At 39.7% G+C, this 27,448-nt stretch overlaps 1 protein-coding gene across 1 annotated transcript in view; it reads left to right on the plus strand.

The window, feature by feature from the left end:
• Nucleotides 1–27,448, plus strand: part of ANKFN1 (ankyrin repeat and fibronectin type III domain containing 1) — a 393,710-nt gene that overhangs the window by 289,710 nt on the left and 76,552 nt on the right. Inside the window, exons 8-10 of the mRNA XM_060395103.1 lie at nt 9,620–9,717; nt 12,850–12,940; nt 20,348–20,455. Coding sequence (XP_060251086.1) covers nt 9,620–9,717; nt 12,850–12,940; nt 20,348–20,455 — 297 coding nt within the window. The remainder of the gene's footprint in view (nt 1–9,619; nt 9,718–12,849; nt 12,941–20,347; nt 20,456–27,448) is intronic.

Genomic DNA, 27,448 nt, shown 5'->3' on the forward strand with positions numbered 1-27,448 from the left:
AAGATCTGGAGCTGACTGTGACTCAGATCATGAGCTCTTTATTGCAAAATTCAGGCTTAAATTGAAGAAAGTAGGGAAAACCACTAGACCATTCAGGTATGACCTAAATCAAACCCCTTATGTTTATACACTGGAGGTGACAAATAGATTCGGGAGTTCAGCTCTGGTAGACAGAATGCCTAAAGAACTATGGACAGAGGTTAATAACATTGTATAGGAGGCAGAGACCAAAACCATCTTAAAGAAAAAGAAATGCAAGAAGGCAAGTGGCTATCTGAGGAAGCTTTACAAATAGCTGAGAAAGAAAGGGAGACGTGAAAGGCAAAGGAGAAAGGGAAAGATATGCCCAACTGAATGCAGAATTCCAGAGAATAGCAAAAAGAGATAAGAAACCCTTAATTATAATAAATAAACAATTTTTTTAAGAAAGCCTTCTTAAATGAAGAATGCAAAGAAAGAGAGGAAAACAAGAGAGTGGGAAAGACTAGAGATCTTTTCAAAAAACTGGAAATATCAAGGGAATATTTCATGCAAGGATGGGCACAATAAAGGACAGAAACAGTAAGGACCTAACAGAAGCAGAAGAGATTAAGAAGAGGTGGCAAGAATACACAGAAGAACTATACAAAAAAGGTTTTTATGACCCAGCTAACCCAGAGGTTGTGATCACTGACCTAGAGCCAGACACCCTGCAGTGAGAAGTCAAGTGGGCCTTAGGAAGCATTGAAAATGAAAGTGAAAGTGAAAGCCGCTCAACCGTGTCTGACTCTTTGTGACCCCAGGGACTATACAGTCTATGGAATTCTCCAGACCAGGATACTGGAGTGGGTAGCCTTTCCCTTCTCCAGGGGATCTTCCCAACCCAGGGACTGAACCCAGGTCTCCCACATTGCAAGCAGATTCTTCACCAGCTGAGCCACAAGGGAAGCCTAAGAATATAGGAGTGGGTAGCCTATCCCTTTTTTAGTGGATCTTCCAGACCCAGGAATCGAACTGGGGTCTCCTGCATTGCAGGTGGATTCTTTAGCAACTGGGCTATCAGGAAAGTTCATTAGGAAGGAAGCATTACTACGAACAAAATTAAAGGAGCTAATGGAATTCCACCTGAGCTATTTCAAATCCTAAAAGATGATGTTGTTAAAGGGCTACACTCAATTGATCAACAAATTTGGAAAACTTAGCAGTGGCCACAGGACAGGAAAATGTCAGTTTTCATTCCAGTCCTAAAGAAGGGCAATGCCAAAGAATGTTCAAACTACCATACAATTGGACTCATTTCACATACTAGCAAGGTTATACTCAAAATCCTTCAAGCTAGGCTTCAGTAGTATGTGAACTGAGAACTTCCAGATACAAGCTGGGTTTTGAGGAGGTAGAGGAAGCACCAGAGATCAAACTGCCAACATCTGTTGGATCATGGAGAAAACAAGGGAATTCCAGAAAAACATCTACTTCTGCTGCACTATGCTAAAGCTTTTGTGTGGACCACAACAAAGTGGAAAATTCTTAAAGAGATGGAAATACCAGACCACTGTACCTGCCTCCCAAGAAACCTGTATGTAGATCAAGAAGCAACGATCAGAACTGGACATGGAACAATGGATTGGTTCAAAATGGGAAAAGGTGTATGACAAGGCTGTATATTGTCACCCTGTTTAATTAACTTCTATGCAGAGTACATCATGCCAGCTTTGATGAATCACAAGCTAGAATCAAGACTGCTCAGAGAAATATCAACAACCTCAGATATGCAGATGGTACCACCCTGAAGTCAGAAAGCAAAGAAGAACCTCCTGATGAGAGTGAAAGAAGAAAGTGAAAAAGCTTGCTAGAAACTCAACATTTAAAAAATAGAGATCATGGCACCCAGTCCCATTACTTCAGAGCAAATAGAAGGGAAAAAAGTGGAAGCAGTGACAGATTTTATTTCCTTGGGCTCCAAAATCACTGCAGATGGTGATTGCAGTCATGAAATTAAAAGATGCTTGCTCCTTGGAAGGAAAGCTATGACAAACCTAACAGCATATTCAAAAGCAGAGACATCACTTTGCCAACAAAGTTCCCTAGAGTTGAGGCTATGGTTTTTCCAGTAGTCATATACAGATGTGAGAGTTGGACCATAAGGACAAGCGGAGTGCTGAAGAATTGATGCTTTCAAACTGTGGCGCTGGAGAAGACTCTTGAGGGTCCTTTGGGCTTCAGGGAGATCAAACCAATCAATTCTAAAGGAAATCAACCTTGAATATTCTTGGAAGAACTACTGCTAAAACTGAAGCTCCAATACTTTGGCCACCGATGCAAAGAACCGGCTCACTGGAAAAGACCTTGATGCTGGGAAAGATTGAGGGCAGGAGGAGAATCAACTAATAGTTCTGAGAACTGGAAGAATATTTCCTCAATTATTTTGTGTTGCTCATAATATAACAGCCACAGAGACATTTAACTTTAATTTGAATTATTAACTCTCCATCACTTTCTTAAGTTTAGACTAGTGGTCAGCAAATTTCTCTACAAAGGACCAGAGAGTAAACATATTAGGCTTTGTGAACTACATATGGTCTCTGTCCCATATTCTGTGTGTGTGTGTGTGTGTGTGTGTGTGTGTGTGTGTGTGAACACGTGCATTTACAGCCCTTTAAAAATGTAAAAGCCTGACCTCTGGAAAGATTTGGCTTTTAGCTATAGTTTGCCAATACTTAGTTTAGACATTCCACAAAATAAAAAATCAAGCTTTGGTTTCATAGCATTTGCTGACTTCTATGCTGCACATATTCCCACCACATCCAATCTGAAGCTACCAATGTGATGTCAGTAAACAGACTGGGGAGATAAGTGTAGTAGTACATCATTACATGCTGTTTCTACCATACTGATAAAATATGTATCAATAATCTTAAAAGCATAATTAATAATAAAATGCTGTAAATTAGGAAGCCATGAGTTTTGATTATTTACTGTCTTTTTAACACAATTTATTTAACTATAAGTTCATACAATTTAATTTTTAATGATGGCTATGTTTAACTTCTAGCTGGAAAAATTCCTGAAATTTTAACAGTCAGCTCTTGCAAGTCATATGGGTCAACACCAGCACCCACTGGAATTATCTGATCTAAATGTGGTTGGAACCAAGCTCTGACTTTCTCCTTCTGCCTCTCTGTGCTGTCTCTAAAAGCCACCCTATCATATCACCTAATCTTAGATATGACATAAGGAGATTTTGCACTTTGTAGTTTGTGATAAATCTGAGACCTTCCTAACTCTTAATTTAATGTTTTGGGAAAATCTAGAAGATGACTCTACTAAGGAAAGAGATCCTATAAATGAAAAGAAAAAAAAAAGTGATTTCTATATGATCTGAGATTGAGGGCTTATTTATACTTCCAATAACTCCAGTAGTAAAAATCATTCAGACTTTCTCATGCCCAAACTGCAGAAATTACTGAAGAAATTTTTGCTTAAAGGCACCTCTGGCTAAGACACGAAAAAAACACAAGAGGTGAAGCTCTGTGAATCTCACTGAAGACATTAAACTGACGGCAGCTGAGCCTCTGGAAGACTGGTATTCCTCCAACAAACACTTCATGCCATGCTTGGAAAAAGAGAAAGAACTCTTAGTAGTAGTAAGACTCCCCAAAATTTTATATTTTATTTAGAAAGCAAAGACGGTCAAGAGAAAGTACAAATTCAGATGAGCTCCATAAGAGGAAAGCCATTAGGAGATAAAGAAGCAAATAGATCAGACTATGGAGCTGAGTTTTGTTGCTGACTTGTATTCTTTTGTGGTGTTATGCTCTTTTCGAAAACCTGAACATTTAGAATCTCTTCGTCATGTCTGTATCTATAGGTAGCTCCGTCATATGGCAGGCAAAACTAAGACAGTGCCTAATCTATATAAGTAGAGGCATATTATTTTTATGGATGGCAGAATCTGACAATAAAGAAATGAATATAGCCTTCCAATTCCAACTGCACTTTTAGTCTGCTAGAAGTAATAGGTGCAGGAAGGGTTTACTAGTGTCCCCCCACCCCCCCCCCCACCCCCCCAAAAAAAGCCTTTTGCCCTTAATTTAAATCATTGTTTTTCTAGGGAAATTTAATTTGGGAAAAAAATGTTTTTCTAATTAACTGGAAGACTGTGTGCTATGCAAACAATAAAGATTCTTGTTTGAAAGTAATGCATGCCCCTGCTCCTCGAACTACCAAGGGAATTTAAAATAAAAAATGTAAGTGGCTCCAATCTCGTATGTTGCCAGACCTAAGCAGAATTCCCAGATTCAGAGTTTTCACGTGAGTTCCCAATTTAAAACTCACAGTGTGGAGTGGGTTCATGCTTTAGCAAGACAGATCTTCTCATCTCTGGAAATGACTATATTTGATCTTTCTCCGGGTTTCTAGGCATGTTCCTCTCTCCCTCTTCCTCTTGGCTTGAAGGGTTAGAAACTGCACAATTAGATGGATCAAGGGAAGATTTCATAATGCTCTGGTGCTGGGCTGGGCAGTCTAGCCAAATTCCATTCATTAGCTAAGGCGCCGAGTGAGTGTGGCCAGTAAAAATGCTGTTTTGGTTCCATAGAAGTGCTGATAGGGGGTAGGAAATAAACTTTAATTTTTGGGGTCCTCAGAGGCAGTATAGATAGACAAGTGAACAGCCTCGGATGCTGGGAATCTGAAAGCCAGGAATTAATCTCCATCTCAACTACTTATTAAGCAGCTCAAACAACTTCTATTGTCTTTCGACTGTAATTTTTTCTATTCTAACACTGTTTTCTTATTCTTTAAGTTCTAGGGTCAGATTTCTGTCTGTCTTAGTCTTCAAGCATTCCAAAGTCATGAGTCAAGTATTCAGTTCACCCCATATATCCTGAGCCACCTATATTGTGCTAGGGGCTATGATAGATGCATGGTATCAATGGTATTAATGCAGCTTGATTCAGAGAGCTCGTAGACTAAAGAGGAGACAGATCTATTTGATTCAAAATAATAAAGCAAGTGCAATGTAACAGATGTATTACAATTGCTATGGAGAATTCCTTGGAAAGCCATGAAAAGCTGTGGAAAGGAAGGGTCCTGGAACCAGGGGTTTGAATGAAGTGGGTAGAAGATTTGGGGAAAGGTGAGCATACCAAAAGAGAAAACAGCATAAGCAATGGGCCTGAAGCAGAGTGGCTGGTGAGGCTCAAGTGGAAAGCTTGGTTAGGGCCTGGGCAAGAGGGTACCTTTTACAGTCTGCCCTCCTGATGTGTGAAGAGGGTAAAGCAACTTCTCTAGGCTTTGAGTCATTGATATTTGAAGAAGAAGCTGGACAATAGAAAGCTTTAGATTTTTTTTTAATCAGTTGAAGAGAAACTAGACATTGCTGCAATGTTACCTCTTTATGCCTTAGCTTTCACACAGTCCTCAGCATCACACTTTCACTTTTTACTTTCATTCATTGGAGAAGGAAATGGCAACCCACTCCAGTGTTCTTGCCTGGAGAATCCCAGGGACAGGGGAGCCTGATGGGTTGCCGTCTATGGGGTCGCACAGAGTCGGACACGACTGAAGCGACTTAGCAGCAGCAGCAGCAGCAGCATCACACAGTAAGTAGTGCGTGCCTCACTGAGGCTCCCCCGACTCTGGATGGCCTCTTCATTTATAACACTGCTACAACTCCAGGGTTTGCTAATCATTCAAGCCACACCATGAGGCATGAAATTGACCTGCATTTTGACCAAGTTCTCTGCTTGCACATCCTAACGCTTCCAGTCATGCATTTTCTACCCTTCTCCCTGGGACATTTCTCCTTACATTACAGACTTCAAATGACAAGGCCAAACCGTTAGGAACTCTTTTTCTTCTTAAGCTTTCGGTCTGTGGTTTACATAACTGTCTTCAGGAAAATGGTGATGGTTCAGCTAGAACTCTCTCACCCAGCTGACATTTCTAAAGCTTAGATAAAAGTGAAATATTTGTTAAAATAGCTAATCACATTTAAAATATTCATAGCTATTTGATATAAATACACTGATTCACAGTTTGAGCCAGAGCCAAATGTTAAGAAATACTAACACCTAGGTTTTGTCTGGCACCTTTTTTACTAATGTTCAACTGCTGTGAGCTATTGCATGATTGAACCCTGCTTTTATTTCCCAGACCTAAGTAGAAACAGTTGCCCTAATCTTTATCTGAAAATTATAAGTCTTATATAGTCTTAAAGTTCATATACACAGCTCCAACCCTTCAGGGATTTAGAGCAGACGTATAAGTGATTTTTCTCATGGCTTTAATATTAAGTCTTTAAACTACCTACACAGAACTTTCCAGAGAGACCTTAGTAAGTTGCCCTCTTAGAACTCCCAATTGACTCTCAAAGTGATTCCTACTCACTCTGTTTCCAAGAGTGAGCAGAATCACCTTCTGTATGTCAAAAGAGCCCACCAACCCATGGAAGTACCTAGAGGGGAAAAAACTAGGTTTGTCCCAGAAACAAACTAAGTTGTCCCAGAATGGACTGGCCATTCCAACGTGGAGAACTTTTTTCCTTTCACATGAGTCTTCTCTTTCTCTAAATCCTTCCCCTGTTGAAATCTACACACATTATAAAATCAAATTAGACTTAAAAGTTTAAACCTCTCTATTAACTCCTAAAGAGGACCATACCTCCCTACAAACCTGCTTCTGTTTGTTTTGTGTGTGCGTGTGCTGTTTTTCAAGAAGCCAGGCCCTCTTTTCCATCTGAAATATGCTTTGTAGAACATATTTCAATAGAACATGACAGCGCTTATTCAAAAATAAACTGTTGTTTCTTCAGAAACTTTAAAAACTGCATCTCTGGGAAACTTTTCATTAATCATTTCTCAAATAATCTGCTCTTATTCCCACTAAATCTTAGTTCTTCTTTTGGATGTTACCCTGAATCCTTAGCCCAAAATCAGAAGCTCTTGATCCTCGGCCTTGGGCTTGGGGCTTCACCACATCAGTCAACCATATATGTCTCAATGGCAACCAGAGATATTTTTGTTTCTAGAATTTTCCTATATTCTTTGTTCTTTATAAATGTTCTTGCACATGTGCTACTGATTTTCATTTTGTTTGTGATAATTCCCTCAGTGACTGCTCTTTTTTCTTTAGCTTAAAATAATATGCAACATTATTCTCTGATTACAAACTCTCTAATTTGACTTTAGGAAACTTGGCTTTAACAAGAACTAAGAGCTCATAAGCATAATAAAACATTTGGAAAAAAAAATTATACATATATGCGCACATATATAAAATACATATATTAAAATACATCCATATATATTTTTTAAATATGTATTTATAATAAGGTATAGGCTTGATTTGAGAGTAAACATAAAACCTTAATCATTTGATTCTAATTAGACTTTATAATGTGCCTGAGAGCTTCAAAGGGCAAGAGTCTGGAGAAGGAGAAGATTCACATGAGAAAATATCTCTATGTTGGAAAGCCAGTCTATTCTGGATTGTGTGTGTGTGTGGACATGTGTACATATACAAACGCACACAATAAAACAAATATATATGTATTTGATTTGTGAAATATTTAGTAAGCATCTTCTATGCACCAAGAGCCCAGATCCACGTGTGGATCTAGAGGGCAAAAAGGACGAACACTTTTCTTATTCTTAAATTTCCCAACATCTAACAAGAAAAAGAGACACATACAATAAAGCATAATTATGTGCATTAAACCTTATTTTCATACAAATAAAGTACTTTGGGAACACAGAAAAAGATGTATTTAATTAATTATTCCTGAGGAATTTAAAGGATTCGTGGGGTTTTGACAAACAAAGCTGGAAGATGAACACAAGACAGAAGCGTAAAAACACACAGAATAATAGCCAGGCAACAGAGATTTACAAAGCAAGGACTTTGCTTTGGGAAATGGCAGAACATAAGCATAGTAGAATGAGGTTGGGACTAGACTGTGAAGGTCCTTGAATGCCTTGTTCAGATTTCATCTCACTTTGAAAGCAACTAGACACCGAGAAAAGATTTTCGGCAGAGAAACGAAATAATTTGATCTTTATTTTAAAACTATAATGCAGGTTATAATAAGAAGATTGTATATAAGGATACAGATATGAACAGAGAAGTCAATTAAGAGAGTTTATTAAGTAGGCCTAAAAAAAAATCAATTGTTCATGATTGTGAGAGTCTACTCTAGAATAGCTTCAGTGAGGGAAGAGAGGGAAATTTATGGGGAGCATTTAAAAACAGAATTTACTGGGTATAGTAATCAACCAGTTGTGAGGAAGTGGAGAAAAAGAGGAGGCCAGGATGCACCGAGTTTTAGGTTGGTTGACTAGATGCGTGGCAAAGTCATGAGTGGGAGTTAAGAAAAAGAGAAGAGAAACATTCCTATAAGAAAAAGTACTTAGTGGAGTACTTCCACAGCAGAGGAATTGTCTGAGTCTGGGGGAGCAGTAGGATTTAGATGGTTTGGCTTAATTTTGAAGTATTTAAGTGTCATAGAGAATATAATTTAAATCTTAAGGTTTATAGCTTGTCATCATGAGGTTTAGAAATATGCAGGCCTTGTCTTCCATGTGACTTAAGCTCACGCTTCATTTAGGATTGCCTCAAATCCTGCCATGTGTAAACGGTCACTTAAGACCCTTTTTACTGATGATGTACAATCTCTCTCCTGACCATGGGTTTTTCCAACCAGCGGAAAATGTTATGAAAGAGCATGTCTCACAGTAAAATGGGGTGCCACAATTTGAGTGTTAGATTTCACTGTGAATGAACACCCGCTTTGGAGATGTCAGGTGTGTGGGGAGCAGTGAAGAGGTCAGCCACAAATCCCAAATTCTCCAGCTGAAAAGAAGCCAATGAAAAAGCCTGGAAGACACTATCATGGAGGAGAAGCAAAGCCAGAGGAGTAGAGCATAGGACACTAAAAAAAAAGAATTATTCTAGAGTGAGGAGTCAAATTATGCAGGAGGGCATGAAAGGAGGCTTCTTTATTTGTGAGAAGAATACCCCTGGGATCTTCAAGTAAAACTCTCAGCAAAATAGTGAACCAGAAACCAGACCTGGGGAACAAATAGAAGGTAATATCCTAATGAATCCTTCACTTCTCACATGTAATAAATAACTTATCTTCTATATACAACAAACATATATAATATGTCTTAGCATGTGTGTGTCTATACACATAAATACATACCAGTGGCGCTGGGGTAGAGAACCTGCCTGCCACTGCAGGAGACTTAAGAGATGCAGGTTCGATCCCTGGGTCAGGAAGATCCCCTGGAGAAGGGCATGGCAACCCACTCCAGTATTCTTGCCTGGAGAATCCCATGAACAGAAGAGTCTGGCCAGCTACAGTCCATGGGGTCACAAAGAGTCGTACACGACTGAAGCGACTTAGCATGCACAATCATTGTTGAGGGAGTGAGTGCTTTTTTCCTGCTTTTGTTTTAAAAAATAATGGTAGACGTGGAAACTGCCTTACCCTGAGAACTGTTAGATTGCCAATATAGGGGAAAGATGATAAACTTCACTGTTTTCGAGAGAGATTCTTGATAGATGACTATTCTTCCTTTTTTCTTTCTCTATTTTTCTCTCTCCTTTGCTTTCCCCCCACCCTCCCCTTTCCATCCAGTGGAATGGAGCATGTCTAAAGACTTTTGTCCTCTGGCTGGAGAAATCATCGTGGAAAACCTGCAGAGCCTGAAATACACAATCACAGGACTGAAAACGGTAAACGCCAAGTCCTCCCGTCACACTCCCTGCTCCCCTGCCCCTGATGTCTGTGCTGGGATACTCGTAGCAAATGCCTACTTTGGAAGCAACAGCCAACGCCCATTCCTCTGGCAACAACTGCCACTCATTAAGCATGATATGTCTGGTATCCATAATCTGAACCCCACAAAGGAGAGAGCAGACAGCATGAACCACTTTGTAAGCTGCCATGTTCTACAGAGATCAGAAAAAGACTGGCCTCATGCAAGCCTTGAAAGCTGCTGCTTTCTGGATCACAGTTTAATCTTGGGGCTGGGGGGAGGGATCAAAGGCTCTCAGAGATCCAATTTTGACTCCCTGTCTGATGGTAAAAATAACAGCCTCATCTAACCCTCACCCCGACAGCTTTGGTTGAGATCAGTCATCAACTGGAGTCACACAATTTCCTGAGAGAAATCCTTTTCCCCTGATTACAAAAAAAAAAAAAGGGTGTCTAAATCTGCTTTCACAAAAAAGAAACTATATTTGGTGGCACTACGGTTCTCAGTAACCTGAACCAATTTAAACTGTGAATGAAAACCTGAAACAAACTGTGCTTATTTGTTTAACCGATCTAAATGTTAATTATTTATAGAACTACAAACTATACGAGCATATGAAATGCAGTATATAAAAACACCTAACAACTCACTTCAGACTGGAACAAACCCTATATTTCCTCAAACAATTAATGCAGCTAAACTGGACCATCAATTTTGTTTTAATTAAAAAAGGTTTTAGGTAAACTTAAACCTGTATTATTGCTTATCCAACTCAAATAATTAATATCTTAGGACCTTCAAATGTGAGAGGCAGAGGGAGAATTTTCTTATTTTTCTAAAAGACTAATCAATTAAAACAGTTGTCTGTAAAGCATGATCCTGAAGCCCAGAGTTAAAAAGCTGTGTTAGGTTGCACTTCATCAAGTTTGAACCAGCTTATTCTAATAGAATTCTTGGTGGTTGGGTCATCATCACAGAATCTTAACTTTTCATCTTACTTACACATCCACACCAGGGCCAAAACTATGGATTAGCAGGACAAACAAATCCCTGAGTGGGTGGCCCCCAGAGATGCTATCAGCATCTGATTCCCAACACTATAGCTCACATGGTGGAAGAGGGCCAGAGAGAACCCAAGGGAATTTCCACTGCTTAAAAGAAAAAGTGATATGGTGATAAAAATGGAAAACTCTCCACAGAGAATTCTCTAATATTTGAACTAATTTTTATAGGGATTAAGTTTTTCCACTTGGCCGTCCAATGAGAATAATGCAGACACTATCCTAATCACATAAAAGCCTAGAAGCAGATTTACACTTCTACAGAATCTCCATAACCTTGAGGTACATAGAAACCCATTTCTAATGTTATAAAAATTAAGTTTATAATAGGTAAGGCCACTATTATTAACTCCCTAGCAAAGGCTCTACAAAGATTTCTTTTTTTTTTTAACTTCAAACACTATTTTACAGATTTTATAAGCAATGCTTTAACAAGTGCTGACTTCGAAATACCCTTTTGGGGGGAAAAAAGTATTCCTCAAAGCAAAAACATAAAACTATACAAAACATTTTAAAATGCTATACTCAAACAAAAAACAATTTAATTCTCTCTTAAAAATTGAAGCATATGAGACCTCCCTGGTGGTCCAGTGGTTAAGACTCCACGCTGCCCCTGCACCTGCCCAGGGAACAGGTTGGATCCTGACCGGGGAACTAAGATCCCACACGCCAGGGGGCACGGCCAAAAATAAATAAATACATAGAAGTCCAGTTTATTTACAATGTTATATTAGTTTCAGGTGTGGAATGTCGTGACCCAATGTTTTTATAGATTATACGTCATTTAAAGTTATAAAATATTGGCTATATTCCCTGCGTTGTGCATTACGTGCTTGCTGTATCTTCTTTATTTTTCACCTGGCGGTCTGTACCTCTTAATTCTCTTCTCCTTTCTCTCTCCTCCCTACTTCTCTCTCCCTACTGGTAACCACTGGTTGTTCTCTATATCTGTGAGTCTGTTTCCTTTTTGCTATATTTACTAGTTCGTTTTATATTTTAGACTCTACATATAAGTGATATCATACAGTATTTATCTTTTTCTGGTTTATTTCACTAAGCATAATATCCTCTGGGCCCATCCATGTTGTTGCAAATGGCAAAACTGCACTCTTACGGCTGAGTCCTTTGTGTGTGTGAGTGTGTGTGAGTGTGTGTGTGTGTGTGTGTGTGTATCACAGCTTCTTTATCCGTTCGATGGACACAGATTGCTTCCATACCTTGGTTATTGTAAATAATGCTGCTATGAACATTCAGATGAATATATCTTTTGAAATCAGTGTTTTGCTTTCTTTGGATAAATATCTGGATATGGAATTGCTGGATCATATGGAAATTGTTGTTTGTTTGTTTTTTTTTGAGGAACCTCCATACAGCCAAAACTCCTTAATTCTTGATATCTTAAGATATTAAAGATATAAACTATTGTTTTAACAATGGTTTTTAAAAGGAAGTAACATCAAAGATTTAATTTTTAAAAAAATAATTGAGTAAAGAATATTTATTACAGTATTATTTATTGTATCATAAAATGTGGAAACAATCTGCCCACCGACAAGGGATTGGTTAAATAAATAAATGTGTTTAAACAAAGTGGAGTACTATGCAACCACTGAAAGAATGGAGCAGACCTGCAATTATTAATCTGAAAATGTGTTCATTACAACTTGCCAATTTTATAAAGCAAGACGATCAGTTAGAAAAAGGTGATAGCATATGCCACTAGGGAGGAGAAAAAAAAGGAAAAACAGATAAAGGGTGAGAAATTGCAGGTTTTGGTAAACCATACAGGACTATGACCTAAAAACTGGTGTATAACATTTGGGGCGAGGTCAGGAGAAGCAACTATGATATTCCAATTTTGGAAAAAAGAAAGCACAAAGAAATTAAGAGGGCACCCCAAACACATTTATTATCATGTAAAACATAGCAGTCAAGAAAAGCTAGAAAGTTAAAGTGTGGGTCATGGGATGAATGAGTTCATCAGACACAGCAAAACTGACTAAATAAAGCTCCCAATGCTTCATTCTCTCTGTTTCAATACTTTGCAGGGCCAACAGTATTTTGTTCAAGTGTCGGCTTATAACATGAAAGGATGGGGACCTGCTCAGACCACGACGCCAGCATGTGCTTCTCCTTCTAGTAGGTGGTGGCTGTGAATTCTCTCAAGCCTGGCCAGGCTCCGACTCCAAATCCATCCTCGGGATGCCCCTGCCATTCCCGCTCCCCACTGCTTCGGACTAACAAGACCTCCTCAGAGTAGCATCTGGCCACATAATGAATGATTCCTCTGCAGAAATGTTTCTCTGGGAGGCAACTCAGTGGAATGAAAGAAGGGGGAATTTGGAAGCAGCAAGACTGAATTTGATACCCATTACACATTTTATTAGCTGCATGGCCTTAAAAATTTACTTAAACTCTCTGGGTCACAATTCAACATCTGTAGAATGGGTCGAATCATGCCCTTCACAGGGCTTTTGTGAGGATGTACTGGAATGTCATACTAGGACTGGCTGGCCCCGAGTACATGCAACCCACTTTAGCTCTCACCTCCCCTCCCTCACCAAAAATCTAGCAAATCTTATTTACATTCCATCAGAAGCAAAGTTTTCTTATTAACAGGCACTCTGTCACACTCTGCCACAAACAAAATCTGTAATATTTGTAATGGTGGCAGAAAAACCCAGCAAAGGCCCTTAGTTTAAAATTAATAATTTATGTGTGGTATAATTGGTAATTCTCTATTAACCAGAAAATTTAATAAGAAGAAATATCTCCAGACATACCACAATATGATAGATTTTTCTATATAATAAGTCTATTGCTCTGAATTATATTTTAATTTTAAAAAAATCTTCACTAATGTGATCATTTAGAATGGTATCACATGTTCTTGCGAAAGTGCAAACAGCTCCATCCTTTGTGGAAAACAATGTTTATATTATATCAACCGCTGTAAGAACATTCATTTCTTTCTATCCCATAATTATACATCTAAGAATATAACCTAAAGAAACAGATGCAGACACACAATCATAAACAAACATGGGCACTGCAGCAATATAGTGATACAGTGAAATATCATGTGTGATGGGGAGAACAAATATCCAATATCGACTTCATGGTTAAATGAAACATGATGTATAAGGACCCACACTAGAGAGCAAAATGCAACCATTAAAAATGGTGTTTTTTAAAAACCAACATTGTATAGAAGACATTCTTATAGTGTAAGTTTTATATAAACAAATTTCACAATTTTTTGTCATTTAAACTGTGAGTCTGACCACAGTTAGGTAGGTGTGTCTGCATATAATTATTAAAATTTAACAGTAGATATTTAGGCTATAAGATCATGGGCTCTTTGGTTTCCTTGTTATACATTTATGCATTTTTCAAGTATTCTAATAATGCTTACCTGGGAGAAACTATGAACCAGGTGGTATCTTATGAGCTGTCACAGTCGGGATGTCGCTTAACCCTAACAGCAGTTGCTGTTCCCATCTTGTGGACAAACCTCACCATCATCCTCTGCATCACTATCAACACCAGAGCTGACATTTCTAAAGCTGCTTATATGCTGCATGTTGATCTAAGAATTTTATACAGACTAAGTCCGTCTTCATAACAAACCTATTGAGGTGATTTTTATTAGTTTACTGATGACGGAACTATTCATGTTGATGTACATAACACACACACACATAGCCCAACAACACAAAATTAGCAAGCACTGAAGTCAAGTCTAAACCCTGTGTCCCTTGCTCTTAACCACCATGCTGTACTCCTCCTCCACTAATGAGGAAATTAGGATTGAGAGAAGATGTTGCCTTGCCCAGGATCACGACTTCGGTACATGGCTGAGCCAGGATTAAGTCTGAACTAGTCAAGACTCTATGCAGTAACTAGCTCCCTGCTATCAGACTAAAAGCCAACCAGCCAATACACAACTTTGGTACATGGCTGAGCCAGGATTAAGTCTGAACTAGTCAAGACTCTATGCAGTAACTAGCTCCCTGCTATCAGACTAAAAGCCAACCAGCCAATACCAACTACTGCTGTTGTTGTTCAGGCACTCAGTCATGTCTAACTCTTTACGACCCCATAGACTGTAGTGCGCCAGGCTTCCCTGTCCTTCAATGTCTCCTGGAGTTTGATCAAATTCATATCCATTGAGTCAAAGATGCCATCCAACCATCTCATCCTTGTCGCCCCTTGTCCTCCTGCCTTCAACCTTTCCCAGCAGTAGGGTCTTTTCCAGTGAGTTGGCTGTTCACATCAGGTGACGAAATTATTGGAGCTTCAGCTTCAGCATCAGTCCTTCCAATGAATATTCAGGGTTGATTTTCTTTAGGATTCACTGGTTTGATCTCCTTTTTGGCCAAGGGACTCTCAGAAGTCTTCTCCTACACCTCAGTTAGAAAGCATCAGTTCTTCAGCACTTAGCCTTCTTCATTGTTCAGCTCTCACATCCACGTATGACTATTGAAAAACCATAGCTTTGACTATATAGACCTTTGACTATATAGACTATATATATTCAGCAAAATGATGTCTCCGCTTTTCAATATGCTATCTAGGTTTGTTATAGCTTTTCTTCCAAGGAGCAACCATTTTTTAATTTCATGGCTGCAGTCAATGTCTGCAGTGATTTTGGAGTCCAAGAAAATAAAGTCTGTCACTATTTCCATTTTTTCCCATCTATTTGCAAGAAGTGATTGGACCGGATGCCATGATCCTAGTTTTTTGAATGTTGAGTTTTAATCTAGCTTTCTCACTCTCTTCTTTCACTTTCATCAGGAAGCTTTTTGGTTCCTCTTCATTTTCAGCCATTGGGTGATTATCGATATTTCTGAGGTTATTGATATTTCTTCTGGTTATTGATATTTCTGAGGTTATTGGTATTTCTTCTAGCAATCTTGATTCCAGCTTGTGATTCATTTAGCCCAGCATTTTGCATGATGTACTCCACATATAAGTTAAATAAGCAAAGTGACAATATATACAGCCTTGATGTACTCCTTTCCCAATTTTGAATGAGTCCATTGTTCCATGTCCAGCTCTAACTGTTGCTCCTTGACCTGCATACAGGTTTCTCAGGAGGCAGGTAAGATGGTCTGGTATTCCCATCTCTTCAAGGATTTTCCACAGTTTTGGGGATCCACACAAAGGCTTTAGCAGAGTCAATGAAGCAGGAGAAGATGTTTTTTCTGGAATTCTCTTGCTTTTTCTATGATCCAATAGATGTTGGCAATTTGATCTCTGGTTCCTCTGCCATTTCTAAACCCAGTTTGTACATCTGCAAGTTTTCAATTCACGTACTGTTGAAGCCTAGCTTGAAGGATTTTGAGAATTATCTTGCTACCATGTGAGGTCAGTACAATTGTGCACCAGTTTGAACATTCTTTGACATTGTCCTTCTTTGGGATTGGAATGAAAACTGACCTTTTCCAGTCCTGTGGCCATGGCTGAGTTTTCCAAATTTGCTGGCACATTGAGCACAGGACTTTCACAGCAGCATCCTTTAGGATTTTAAATCGCTCAGCTGGAAATCCCCATCACCTCCACTAGCTTTGCTCATAGTAATGCTTCTTAAGGCCCGCTTCACACTCCAGGATGTCTGGCTCTAGGTGAGTGACCACACCATCATGGTTATTTGAGTCATTAAGGACTTTTTTGTAGAGTTCTTCTGTGTATTCTTGCCTCTTGTGGATTCAGATAGCTAAATCGGGCCATACAGAGCCTTGGACCACAAATACAAAATATCTCTAAGACTCCTGAGTCCCCTAGCGTTTGATGATTTAACTATTCCAGTCTTACCTGGGCATCTTTCTTACTGAAGACTTGCCAGAAACACGTGGGGGAATATTGCAAGATTAAGATAAAACACTACTATACCATCTAGTATACTAAGATACTTAAGGAACCAATCTCATTCCAGGGTGGGACAGAGAGGAAGGATATGTATTTTTCAAGATGGAAGGATAGCAGGAATAGAAAAGCAAAAAAAAAAAAAAAAAAAGTAGGGAAAAACAGTACGCCTGAAGGTGGGGCAGGGGGAAACCCACTCCAAATGCATACCCCACACCAGTTCTGACTTATATTATGTGTTTACTTATAAACATCAGATGGATCCTGGTTCTGTAAACCTCAAATTCTATTCAGATACTCTCCCTCACAGTCCATTTGAAGAGCTCTCTCCAGAATGAAAAGAACAGTTGTCCAGGGCTGAGAAGAGTTACTTATTACTTGGTAATTAACATAGCGAATGGCAACACTTTCTAAAACAGCGCATTGATTAGTAGGGGTATCTGGCAAAGAACTAAAATCGAAACATGTCATTATAGTCGCTGCAGACTTGCCATGTCACTTGGAAAGAACAATATAAAAACACTCTGGTTCTATTTATAAACAGAGTATGACATTGTGATGTAACATATATCAGCATTCAGATATTTACTAGAGGACAATGTATTCTAACATGACAGAGTAATTGGAAATCTGGTAATATGTTCCAGTAAGCTATAAAGCTTTTTAAAATATTTTTACAAAAGGCCTTAATGTGTTTTTATAGACTGATGTTAAACGGCATGGTACGTACCAAGAGAACAGGACCCAGACAGACTTGTCTGAGTTACGATCAGGAGAGCCCTGATATCGCCAGCGAATGTAAGCTCTGCGTTGTATTGCAACTGGAGTGTTCTCGTTACCAGAACAGTGAACAGTATTATGTGGCACAATCTGCTCTTTTCCTACCACGCTAAGTTTATTCCTGTCAGGTTCCTGATTTCTTAATATATTTTCAGTTTTGTTCCTCATCCCTAAAGTCTCCTATTTTATGTAGTCATCAGAACCTTCCAAACATCTATGAGAAAAACTCATTCTTTCCAAAAACCTTGGCATCAAGTCCAGTGCTCACTAAGGCTGCAATTTAGCATTAGCAATTTTCTAATGTATCATAAAGTCATCAGTTCAAGCTCGCCTCTGATGTAATAGGGCTCAGCTGAAAGAGCCAGGTCTCATTCATCTCCCCCTGCATTGATGGCAGTATTAACACTCATTAGAATGTATGAGTACGTTCAGAGTCATGTAGTAATTCAGCCACCCAGGAGTCTCACTCAAGCAAACAGCTTTGCTCATCTTATCTGAGTACTTCAGATATATTCACCTAAGAGAACAAACACATAACGGCCTCTGGGAATTCACGAGAGCATCGTTTATTCTCACTGTGTCCAGATACCAGGGACACTATAGATAGTCCAAGGGCCACTTGGAATTTGTTTCCTCGGATATCTCTGAATTTCCCAGTAAAAGCTCTTTCCTAGCCCATTCTACATGAACACCATCATATTTCAAGTCACAATGCTTTACCAACATTTAATGAGCATCTCCAATGTGCCCAGAAGAGTGCTTTACTTACATTATTCCTCTGAAACCACAAATAACCTAAAAAAAGAGATTCAAAAGCTCACTTTACAGAGAAGAGCCCTGAGGCAGAGAGAAATTAAGTCATGGTTTCTGCCAACAAGACACAGCGTCCACAGAAAGCACCTATGCCAACTCCCTGTCTCGAGTCGACCACAACTAAGCCACAGCTCACAGACTCCAAACAAACTCTCACCCTCCTTCTCAACAGAAAACAAAAACAAAAACATCACCACGATATAAGGAAATGAGCGCTATACGGAGGGTCACGGACTATGTTATGGTCCTGGCTACGCCACCAACATGCTGAATGATTTAGAATTGGAATGGCTATCTCTGGGCCTTTATTTTCTGAGAGGTGAAAAAGGAAGATGGCTACATGGTGGGTAGATGGGAAGGAAGAGGGATTAGAAAATCTCCGAGGCCTTCCACTTCAAAGGGAATTATCTGCTAATGTGTTTGAAATGTATGTAATGTTTCCATATACACCATTCAGGAAGTTCACTTTCCATCAATGAGGTCCCTTTTTTTCAAGTTATTATTTACATAAGGCTTGCCATGTAACACCGTGCTGAATATCTAATATAATACACCTCTCATTTAATCCTCACAAAAATCCTGCCAGATAGATACTATACCCCTTCTTCATACTACTGAGTCAAGTCTCTGTCAGCTTACAGATACCAAACTAGGAATCAGAAGTGTCAGGGCTTAAAACCAGACTTATCTGATTCCATAACCTGAGTCCTTTCTGACTATGCTGAATTGCTTGGCCTAGGATAGACCAATCCGGAATGCTTTTACCTAACGTAACTGACATGGGTGCCTTCCTTCATAGCTCAGCTGGTAAAGAATCCACATGCAATCCAGGAGACACCAGTTAGATTCCTAGGTCAGGAAGATCCACTGGAGAATGGAGAGGCTACCCACTCCAGTATTCTGGCCTGGAGATTTCCATGGACTGTATAGTCCATAGGGTCACAAAGAGTCGGCCACAGCTGAGCGACGCTCACTTTTACTTTACTTTCAACAGTCATGGCATCAGCTTAACAAGAGGCTGAACAAGAGAGACTCGCTATTTTAAAATAACTCTAGGTGGAGGGAACTTGAAACTTGTTCAATTAGAACGTAAGCCTCAGATATACTCATGAACTCACTGGCTTTTCTTGAAAAGAATGTCTACCAATTTTAGAGAAAGCATTTAAACTAAGAAGCACTTTAAGTTGTTGCTTTTGAAAGATCCAGAAAGCAAAAGCCAGGGGGAAAGAGATTAGAGGAGGAAAGGGATGGACTTTGAAATGACTGACCTGCTGAAAAAAAAAAAAAAAAGAAAAAAAAACTAGAGTTGGAGACAGCAGAATTATAATCTTGACATTAGTCCCAAACGGATTATTACTTTTGATATCATCATAGCCAAATGGAATGAAAATAGAAGGGGGAGAAAAATCTCAGTGGGTATTGCAATTTAAATTTGCCATGTAAGCTAATACTGTATATTTAGAGACTGAGCAGACAGGGTGGTTGGTGGCTCAGAGTATGTGCAAGAGCTGCTGTGCCAGCTAACCAAAGCAGACATTCATTAGAGCTAAAATGTAGATTTCCATTTCTTGGCATCTGACATGGGCTCTTTCCTTGGAAAGAAATGTCAATTTGGCCAAAAGTGTGAAACCTACAATGAAAGCATTGGGACTGTGGATTTCATCTAGTCTGCACATTCCCACCCCCTCTCTTTCCTTCTGTGGAAATGCAGTCGCGACCTGGGGTGCTGAATGGAGAGGTGACAGGGGAACTGATTAGGACACGGATGCTGAAAAGGAGGGTAAGGAGCTGTGGGAGGGGAACACTGGACTCCCAAATCCTCTATTTTCTTTGGGCTTTCGATTACCATTTTCTCTTGCCTTAAAACGGCCCAACACAAGACACCAACCACAATTACTGTTTTGTACAGGGCCTGAACAATGGCAGCTTCCAAACCCTTGGCAGTTCCTGCTCCGTGTGCGAGTGCTGGGTGCTCATCCACCGAGTCTGCGGGTAGTCTAAGCAAAACTCAGCTCCTGAGGCAAGGCAGGGAAGAGGCCTCTCCTACTTGAAAATTTCACTCTGTTTGTTTCTTTTGTTCAATAGACTGGAAAGACTATGACGACAGAGCGCCCAGACACAAGGGACAGAGTGAAGTTTTGGAAGATCTGCTGCAGCAGGTCCGAGCCCTTCATCAGCATGATAGTTGCCGGGGTAAGGATAAAAATCTCCTCCGAGCCATCGACTGAGGTCTCGGTGGCGCCGGTAATTTTAGCAGCTTCCTAACTGGGTCATACCTTCTCATTCATCAAGGAGAGAGAGAGATATTAATATTTGTACATCTGGAATCACTTTACAGCACTATCTTGCTTTAACCCTTGAGAAGAGACTCTCCCTTCCTTCCCTTCCTCTTTCTTGCGCACCCTCACTCCATAGGAACAGTTTGCAAACAAGCACAGGAAACGTAGCAGCTGCCACTAGTTTTGTTTAAACTGCACCTTCACAGAGCCTCTCAGTGTGCTGGGTCTTCGGGATGTTCACCCTCAGACTTTTCACCTGCAACAGAAATTCTCTGAGCATCCTGTGGAAGCTCAACCAATTGCATCAGCAAACTTTTGTGTGTATTTATAATAAAGTTTACACGCAATTTCACATTCAGTATCTCTTTTCACCCTCATTTTGGAAAGTATCACTGAGGCTATGTGACTTGACCAAGGTCAAAATGCCAGGAAGAAACAGAATCAGGATACCAGCCTAGGTTTTCTGTCTCCAAGCCAGTCTTCTTGTTACACCTCATTTCTGTGTCCCAGTCTTACATCAGGACTGGGCACTGGCTTTTACTCTCACCCTGAATTTTAATCTTTCCCTGTACTACTGCTCATGAGAAAGTAGGGCATGCCTTCTCTAGATGTAGCTGACTATTCCCAGAAAATCTCTGAGAAGCTTTAAAAAGATTATTTTCTACTTGGGCTGTTCAAATGGGACAGGGTCTGGTTTCTGATCTGTGTAATGATTTGTGGAGCAGGCACTTAGTGTTATTTGGAGAATTAAAAGTTCCACAAAGTTTTCACTTTACACGCTCCTTCACCCATCAGATCTCTGACTGCATTGTACTCTCTAGAAGAGGGCACTGCTGGACCAGCTAGGTTAGAACCCTATGGTTGGAACTAAGAAATGCTAAACGGGTTTTGACTGGGTATAAGGAAATCATATTAAGCACTAGCAAAATTTGTTCTCAGTTGCTATATAGGTATGACAACAGAGCTGTTAAGAAATGCCAGCAACACCTAGAACTGAGGGCAAGTGTCTGCAAGAAAATCATGTTCTAATGAGTGGCTGGTTCATTAGGAAATGTGAATATGCATGGAGGAAGCTTGAGAAGGAAGCCCAAGGGGAATTTCATTCTTGGATCTCTAGGAAAACTTTAGCCAGACAAGAGCCTTCAGCATTCCACACTGGCCAAAATACCCTCAGTTCTCAGCTATCCAGGGCCCATTTAACCAAGCCAGGTGTTACCTAGCTCCATTCTCTTCTGCCTTTCCATCATTTCCCGGTCCTTTGGCTCCTGCGTGGCATGCAACAATGAGAAAGCAATTGGATAGCTTTTTCTCTGCAACTCATAAGCCATTTTGTGTTTTCTGATAAAGATCAGAGGGGGGGAAGCTAACACTACTCATGGAATGAGGGATCGTTTTTTATATTATCTGAGGATTTTGATGCTCTCTCCAATACTACTGGGTTACAGTCCAATAATCGGAAAATGATCGTCTTGACAGCCCAGTCATGTCTATGGTTGCCATTCAACTTTTATCATGTACATATTTTCCCCCCACAGGGATGTCAATATACACATAGCATCAAGCAAGATTTAAGTAAGGCATTAAGTAGAATTCCCAAAAGAGAAGAGTATTTTTATATTGAAATGAACACTGGATATTTGAACGGTACCTAAAGTGTGTTCCAAAGAAGAGTGGTCACATAATTTGCTCAGCTGAAAAAGGATCTCTGGTCAAGTAAATGTGGGAATTGTTACATTATATCTCCCTTTATTGAAAATGTAAAATAGACATTAAATATTAAAGACTATGATAAAAAGACATTTTGAAATTGGTTAAGCAAGCGTTTTCCAAACTTATTTGCCCACTGTAAAACATTTTTCGCAGAATTAGTGTTCCGAGGCACAGACTTTGAGGAACATTGACCTACCATACTCCAGGATAAAACAAATGATCTTCCAAGATGATACAACATAAATCTTTCTAAGTCTAAAAGGATAAATGAAGGATACAGGAAACTACAAAAGTTTAGTTTAAAATACTCAAGTACATTGATACTATGTGGTTTACAACTTTCGTAATTAGAAAAAAAACAATTATTTAAAATCCCATTTTTACCGCTTACTATAAGCTAAGAGTCGGACACGACTGAGCGTGTTCACTTTGACTTTTCACTTCCATGCACTGGAGAAGGAAATGGCAACCCACTCCAGTGTTCTTACCTGGAGAATCCCAGGGACGGGGGAGCCTGGTGGGCTGCCGTCTATGGGGTCGCACACAGTCAGACACGACTGAAGAGACTTAGCAGCAGCAGCAGTACATACTTAAGAGATGCATTTAACCTCTCTGAGCCATAACTTCCCTATCAGAAAAAGCCAGCATAATAATATCTATCATTCAGGATCGTTATAAGAGTTAAATTAGATAATGGATTAAACTCATCTGGCACAGTGTAGGCACTAGGCAAACTCTAGCTTCTTTTTTCCCATTGTTCTTCCAATTGAAGAATGGAGCACCCTCCATCCTCAGTGCTTTATACGTCCTAGAATTAAAATGGAATCACTGACTCCATTGTAATGAGCCTGTAGTACTCAGTAAACACACAGCATATTCTAAATGCAGAACTAATAACAAAATATTCCTTCTCCTTCCAAAGCCCTACACAGAAGATACCAAAACCCACATTAATTTCTTTATTTTTGGCTAAAGAACTGGCCACAGCTAATTCACATCTTTAGAGATGGAAATTCAGTGGAGGTATTGCATGGTCTTTATTGTTCACAAGGTCAATGCCCTGACATATATAATAAAATATAAAGAAGTCAACTGTGTTCACTAAAGCAGTCCCCTACAGGAGTGAATTTCAATTATTTTCCAATTTTTCAACTGGCAAACATTAACTGAAACATTGTCCACTACGTGTTAGGTGCTAGATGTACTGGTATGAATAAAATAAACTCTCTATGCTCTAAGCACTCAAAAGCTAAAGAGCAGCTGCATTCAGAGTCCAGAAAACTAACCATTGCTCCAGAATTCTGCACTAAGCAAAAACAGAATAGCAGCCACAGTGTTCTTGGGAGGGAAGTGAGCTTAGATCTTGTATTAGTCTGGTGTCTCAGACAGTAAAAAAAAAAAATCTGCCTGCAATGGAGAAGTCCTGGGTTCCATCCCTGGGCCAGGAAGATCCCCTCGAGAAGGGAATGGCTACCCACTCCAGTATTCTTGCCTGGAGAATATCATAGACAGAGGAACAGGGTGGGTTACCGTTCCTAGGGTCACAAAGCGTTGGTCACGACTGGGTGACGAACACTTTCATCAGCCAAGATGGGCTATCATGCTGCGGTATCCAAATGAACTGCAAAATACTTATTTCTCCCATGTGCTACTACTATCTGTCACTGGTCAGCTGAGGGCTGGCTATCCATCAGTCTTGTCATGATTCTCTTTCTAGAAGTATTTGTCAGAACCCATGGGAGGAAAAGGACCCTTGAAGGTCTCATATGGACAAGACTAACATTCACACTTAAAATCCATTGGCAAACTGGTCACATGGCCCCAACCCAACCACAAGAGCTCCAAGAAGTGTAATTCTGCTGTTTGCCCAAACTGGAGCAGACCTGGAATACTTGACATTTTCATGGGCTTCTTCCCCAACTAGTAGCAGCATTTCTCATTTTCTCTTTTTTTAGCCTAATTTTTTTTTTAGTTTAGTCTTCATTTTTAATTAAGTTATATATGACTGTACTCTGAAGCCAGATTATGTGGGTTCGAACACAGGCTGAACATTTACAAAGCTGTGTGATCGTAAGTAAATTCCCACCTTCTCTATACCTCACTTTGCTCGCTTGTAAAATGCAAATAAGAATTATGTAAACCTGTCAGTTATTTGAGAACTGAATGACTTAAAATAAGTAAAGCATTAAGAAAAGCTTTATTATTAAAGAAAAAGCAATTTCTCCCATCATCTGTTTTTTATTTCCTAAAGGCTCAATTATTTTGATGTTTTTTTCTCTATCTCTAAATAACAGGATTATATTGCTAATTCCTGATTTTAAAAAATTATAGTTACTATTTCACTAAGGAAGATGATTATTTCTTTTTTATCCCTCCACTCTCTTACAAGCACATATAATTCCTACCCCTTTATCCTCCTTACCCCCCAGAGAAGAGAATGGCAATGCCCTCCAGTATTCTTGCCTGGAGAATCCCATGGACAAAGGAGCCTGGTGGGCTATAGTCCATGGAGTTACAAAGATTTGACATGACTGAGTGACTAAGCATGCGTACATCCTCTTAATATTGTCATTTTATAAGATCAATATTTATTGCTAACGTTATAATGATCATATAAATTTTATGATCATTTTCCTTTCCTAAATAAACTTTTATTTCCGCTGTAGGTAATACTCAACTTTTATTATGTGTTTTTTTATCTTTCCATGTTATAACTAATTAATCCCCAAGCTACTCTCTGGATCCATCAGTTTTTTCTCAGTACAATCAGATACATAAGTATTGTTTCAAGCTCATCTTCTTAAAGAAACCTCTCAGAGAGTCCTCTAACCTGCTCCAGTCTAGACTGGTTACTGAATGCCTCCGTGTCTGTTATTGAGGATTCTTCTTGCCACTCTCCAATACTAGAGTTCTCTATTTACCATCTCTTCCTTTTTCTGGGGTTTGTCTGTCATTGGTGGAGCCTTTCCTCCAGTAGCTTCCTCATAGGATCCTTGGGAGCTAATTTGTGGATACATTAAGTGTCTGGAGATATACTTATTTTATTTGGTATTTATTTAAGGATTTGGATACATGTAGAATTCTCAACTGAAATAATTTTCCTTCATATTCATTATTTTCAAGCCTTTAGTGCTAAAAAGTCTGACACTATTCTGATTCCAGAAGTTTTATATGAAAGCTACTTTTTCCTGCCCTGGAAGTTTTTAAGCTTTCTTTATAACTTCACTATTCTAAAATGTCACTGCTATGTCCCTCTGAGTGGCTCTTTTTTTTTTCTGTTGTGCTGCACATTTGGCAAGCCCTGTCAATATGGAAACTTACAGCTTTCAATTATGGGATATTTTCTTAAGTTATTTCTTTAATTATTTCTTCCCCTCCTTTTGCTCTGCCGTCTCCTATGAGAACCCTAATTCCGATACTGGACCTCATAAACCAGCCCCATTTTTTTTTTAATTCCTCTCCTACATTTTCACGTTCCTTTGCTCCACTTTCTTGCAGATTCCCCCAGTTTTATTCTTTGTTTGGCTTTTCAGACTTCAATAACATAGTTTTAGTTTCTGATGCTCTCTGTTGTTCTCTGAATATTTCTCTTACAGATGCTTATCTCTTCTCAGTTCAGTTCAGTTCAGTCACTCAGTCGTGTCCAACTCTTTGTGACCCCATGAATCGCAGCACGCCAGGCCTCCCTGTCCATCACCAACTCCCAGAGTTCACTCAGACTCACGTCCATCGAGTCAGTGATGCCATCCAGGCATCTCATCCTCTGTCGTCCCCTTCTCCTCCTGCCCCCAATCCCTCCCACCATCAGAGTCTTTTCCAATGAGTCAACTCTTCGCATGAGGTGGCCAAAGTACTGAAATTTCACCTTTAGCATCATTCCTTCCAAAGAAACTCCAGGGTTGATCTCCTTCAGAATGGACTGGTTGGATCTCCTTGCAGTCCAAGGGACTCTCAGGAGTCTTCTCCAACACCACAGTTCAAAAGCATCAATTCTTCGGTGCTCAGCCTTCTTCACAGTCCAACTCTCACATCCATACATGACTGCTGGAAAAACCATAGCCTTGACTAGACGGACCTTAGTCGGCAAAGTAATGTCTCTGCTTTTGAATATGCTGTCTAGGTTGGTCATAACTTTTCTTCCAAGGAGTAAGCATCTTTTAATTTCATGGCTGCAATCACCATCTGCAGTGATTTTGGAGCCCCCAAAAATAAAGTCTGACACTGTTTCCACTGTTTCCCATCTATTTCCCATGAAGTGATGGGACCGGATGCCATGATCTTCATTTTCTTTTACAAGGATGCAAAGTCTTTGCTTGTCTCTCAGGCTATTAATGATTGGCTTTTTTTTTTTTTTTCATTTTAAGTTTTCTTTTTTCAACATAGACTCCTCTCTAAACTGCTCTTTTGCTTGTTTTTGGCCCATGCTTTTTCTATTACCTGCTTTCCAAACCGCCCAGTGATCCTTGTATATGTGCTCAGATTTAAGAGAACTCAATAGCTGTTGAGAAGCTCTGAACACAAGGATCAGGCTCTTAAACAGACCCCCGTAGGATGATCTGGCATAGCCTTATCTTTAGGAGAGTAATAAAGCCAATGTCAGAATCTTTAGGTGTTTTCGTATGCTAATCAGAGTCTCCACAGACGCTATTTCCAATGTTCTGCCTGGAGGATGGAAGTTTGAGCACCAGTGTTCCCAGAGTCCAGTGGGGAAATATGCTGTAAGGAAGCTTTCATTTAATCCACTTGTTTTGAGTACATACCACTCCCTCCTTCCATTTATAACCATACATCATGTCTTTCACACCAGAGAGCTCTGTTTTTATTCTTTCCTGAAATTAAGCTACTGTCTTTCATTTAGAACAGGGAAGGAATAGGGAAGGCTATCTAGACCTCTAACTACTTTTTAAACAGATTTCAACGAACCCTCCTCATTTTAGCACCACATTCACCATTCACTTCCAGCAGTGTATGATGCCCATGGGGTGAGTCATGTTACTTTCCAACTTTCTCCACTGTTGGCTGAGGATCCATCTTCCTCAAGCCTACTAAATCCCTCTGTCCATCTGCTTCCTCAGTTCAGTTCAGTTCAGTCACTCAGTCGTGTCCAACTCTTTGTGACCCCATGAATCGCAGCACGCCAGGCCTCCCTGTTCATCACCATCTCCCAGAGTTCACTCAGACTCACGTCCATCGAGTC

Source organism: Ovis aries, chromosome 11, assembly GCF_016772045.2.
Source record: "Ovis aries strain OAR_USU_Benz2616 breed Rambouillet chromosome 11, ARS-UI_Ramb_v3.0, whole genome shotgun sequence".
Lineage (NCBI taxonomy): Eukaryota > Metazoa > Chordata > Mammalia > Artiodactyla > Bovidae > Ovis > Ovis aries.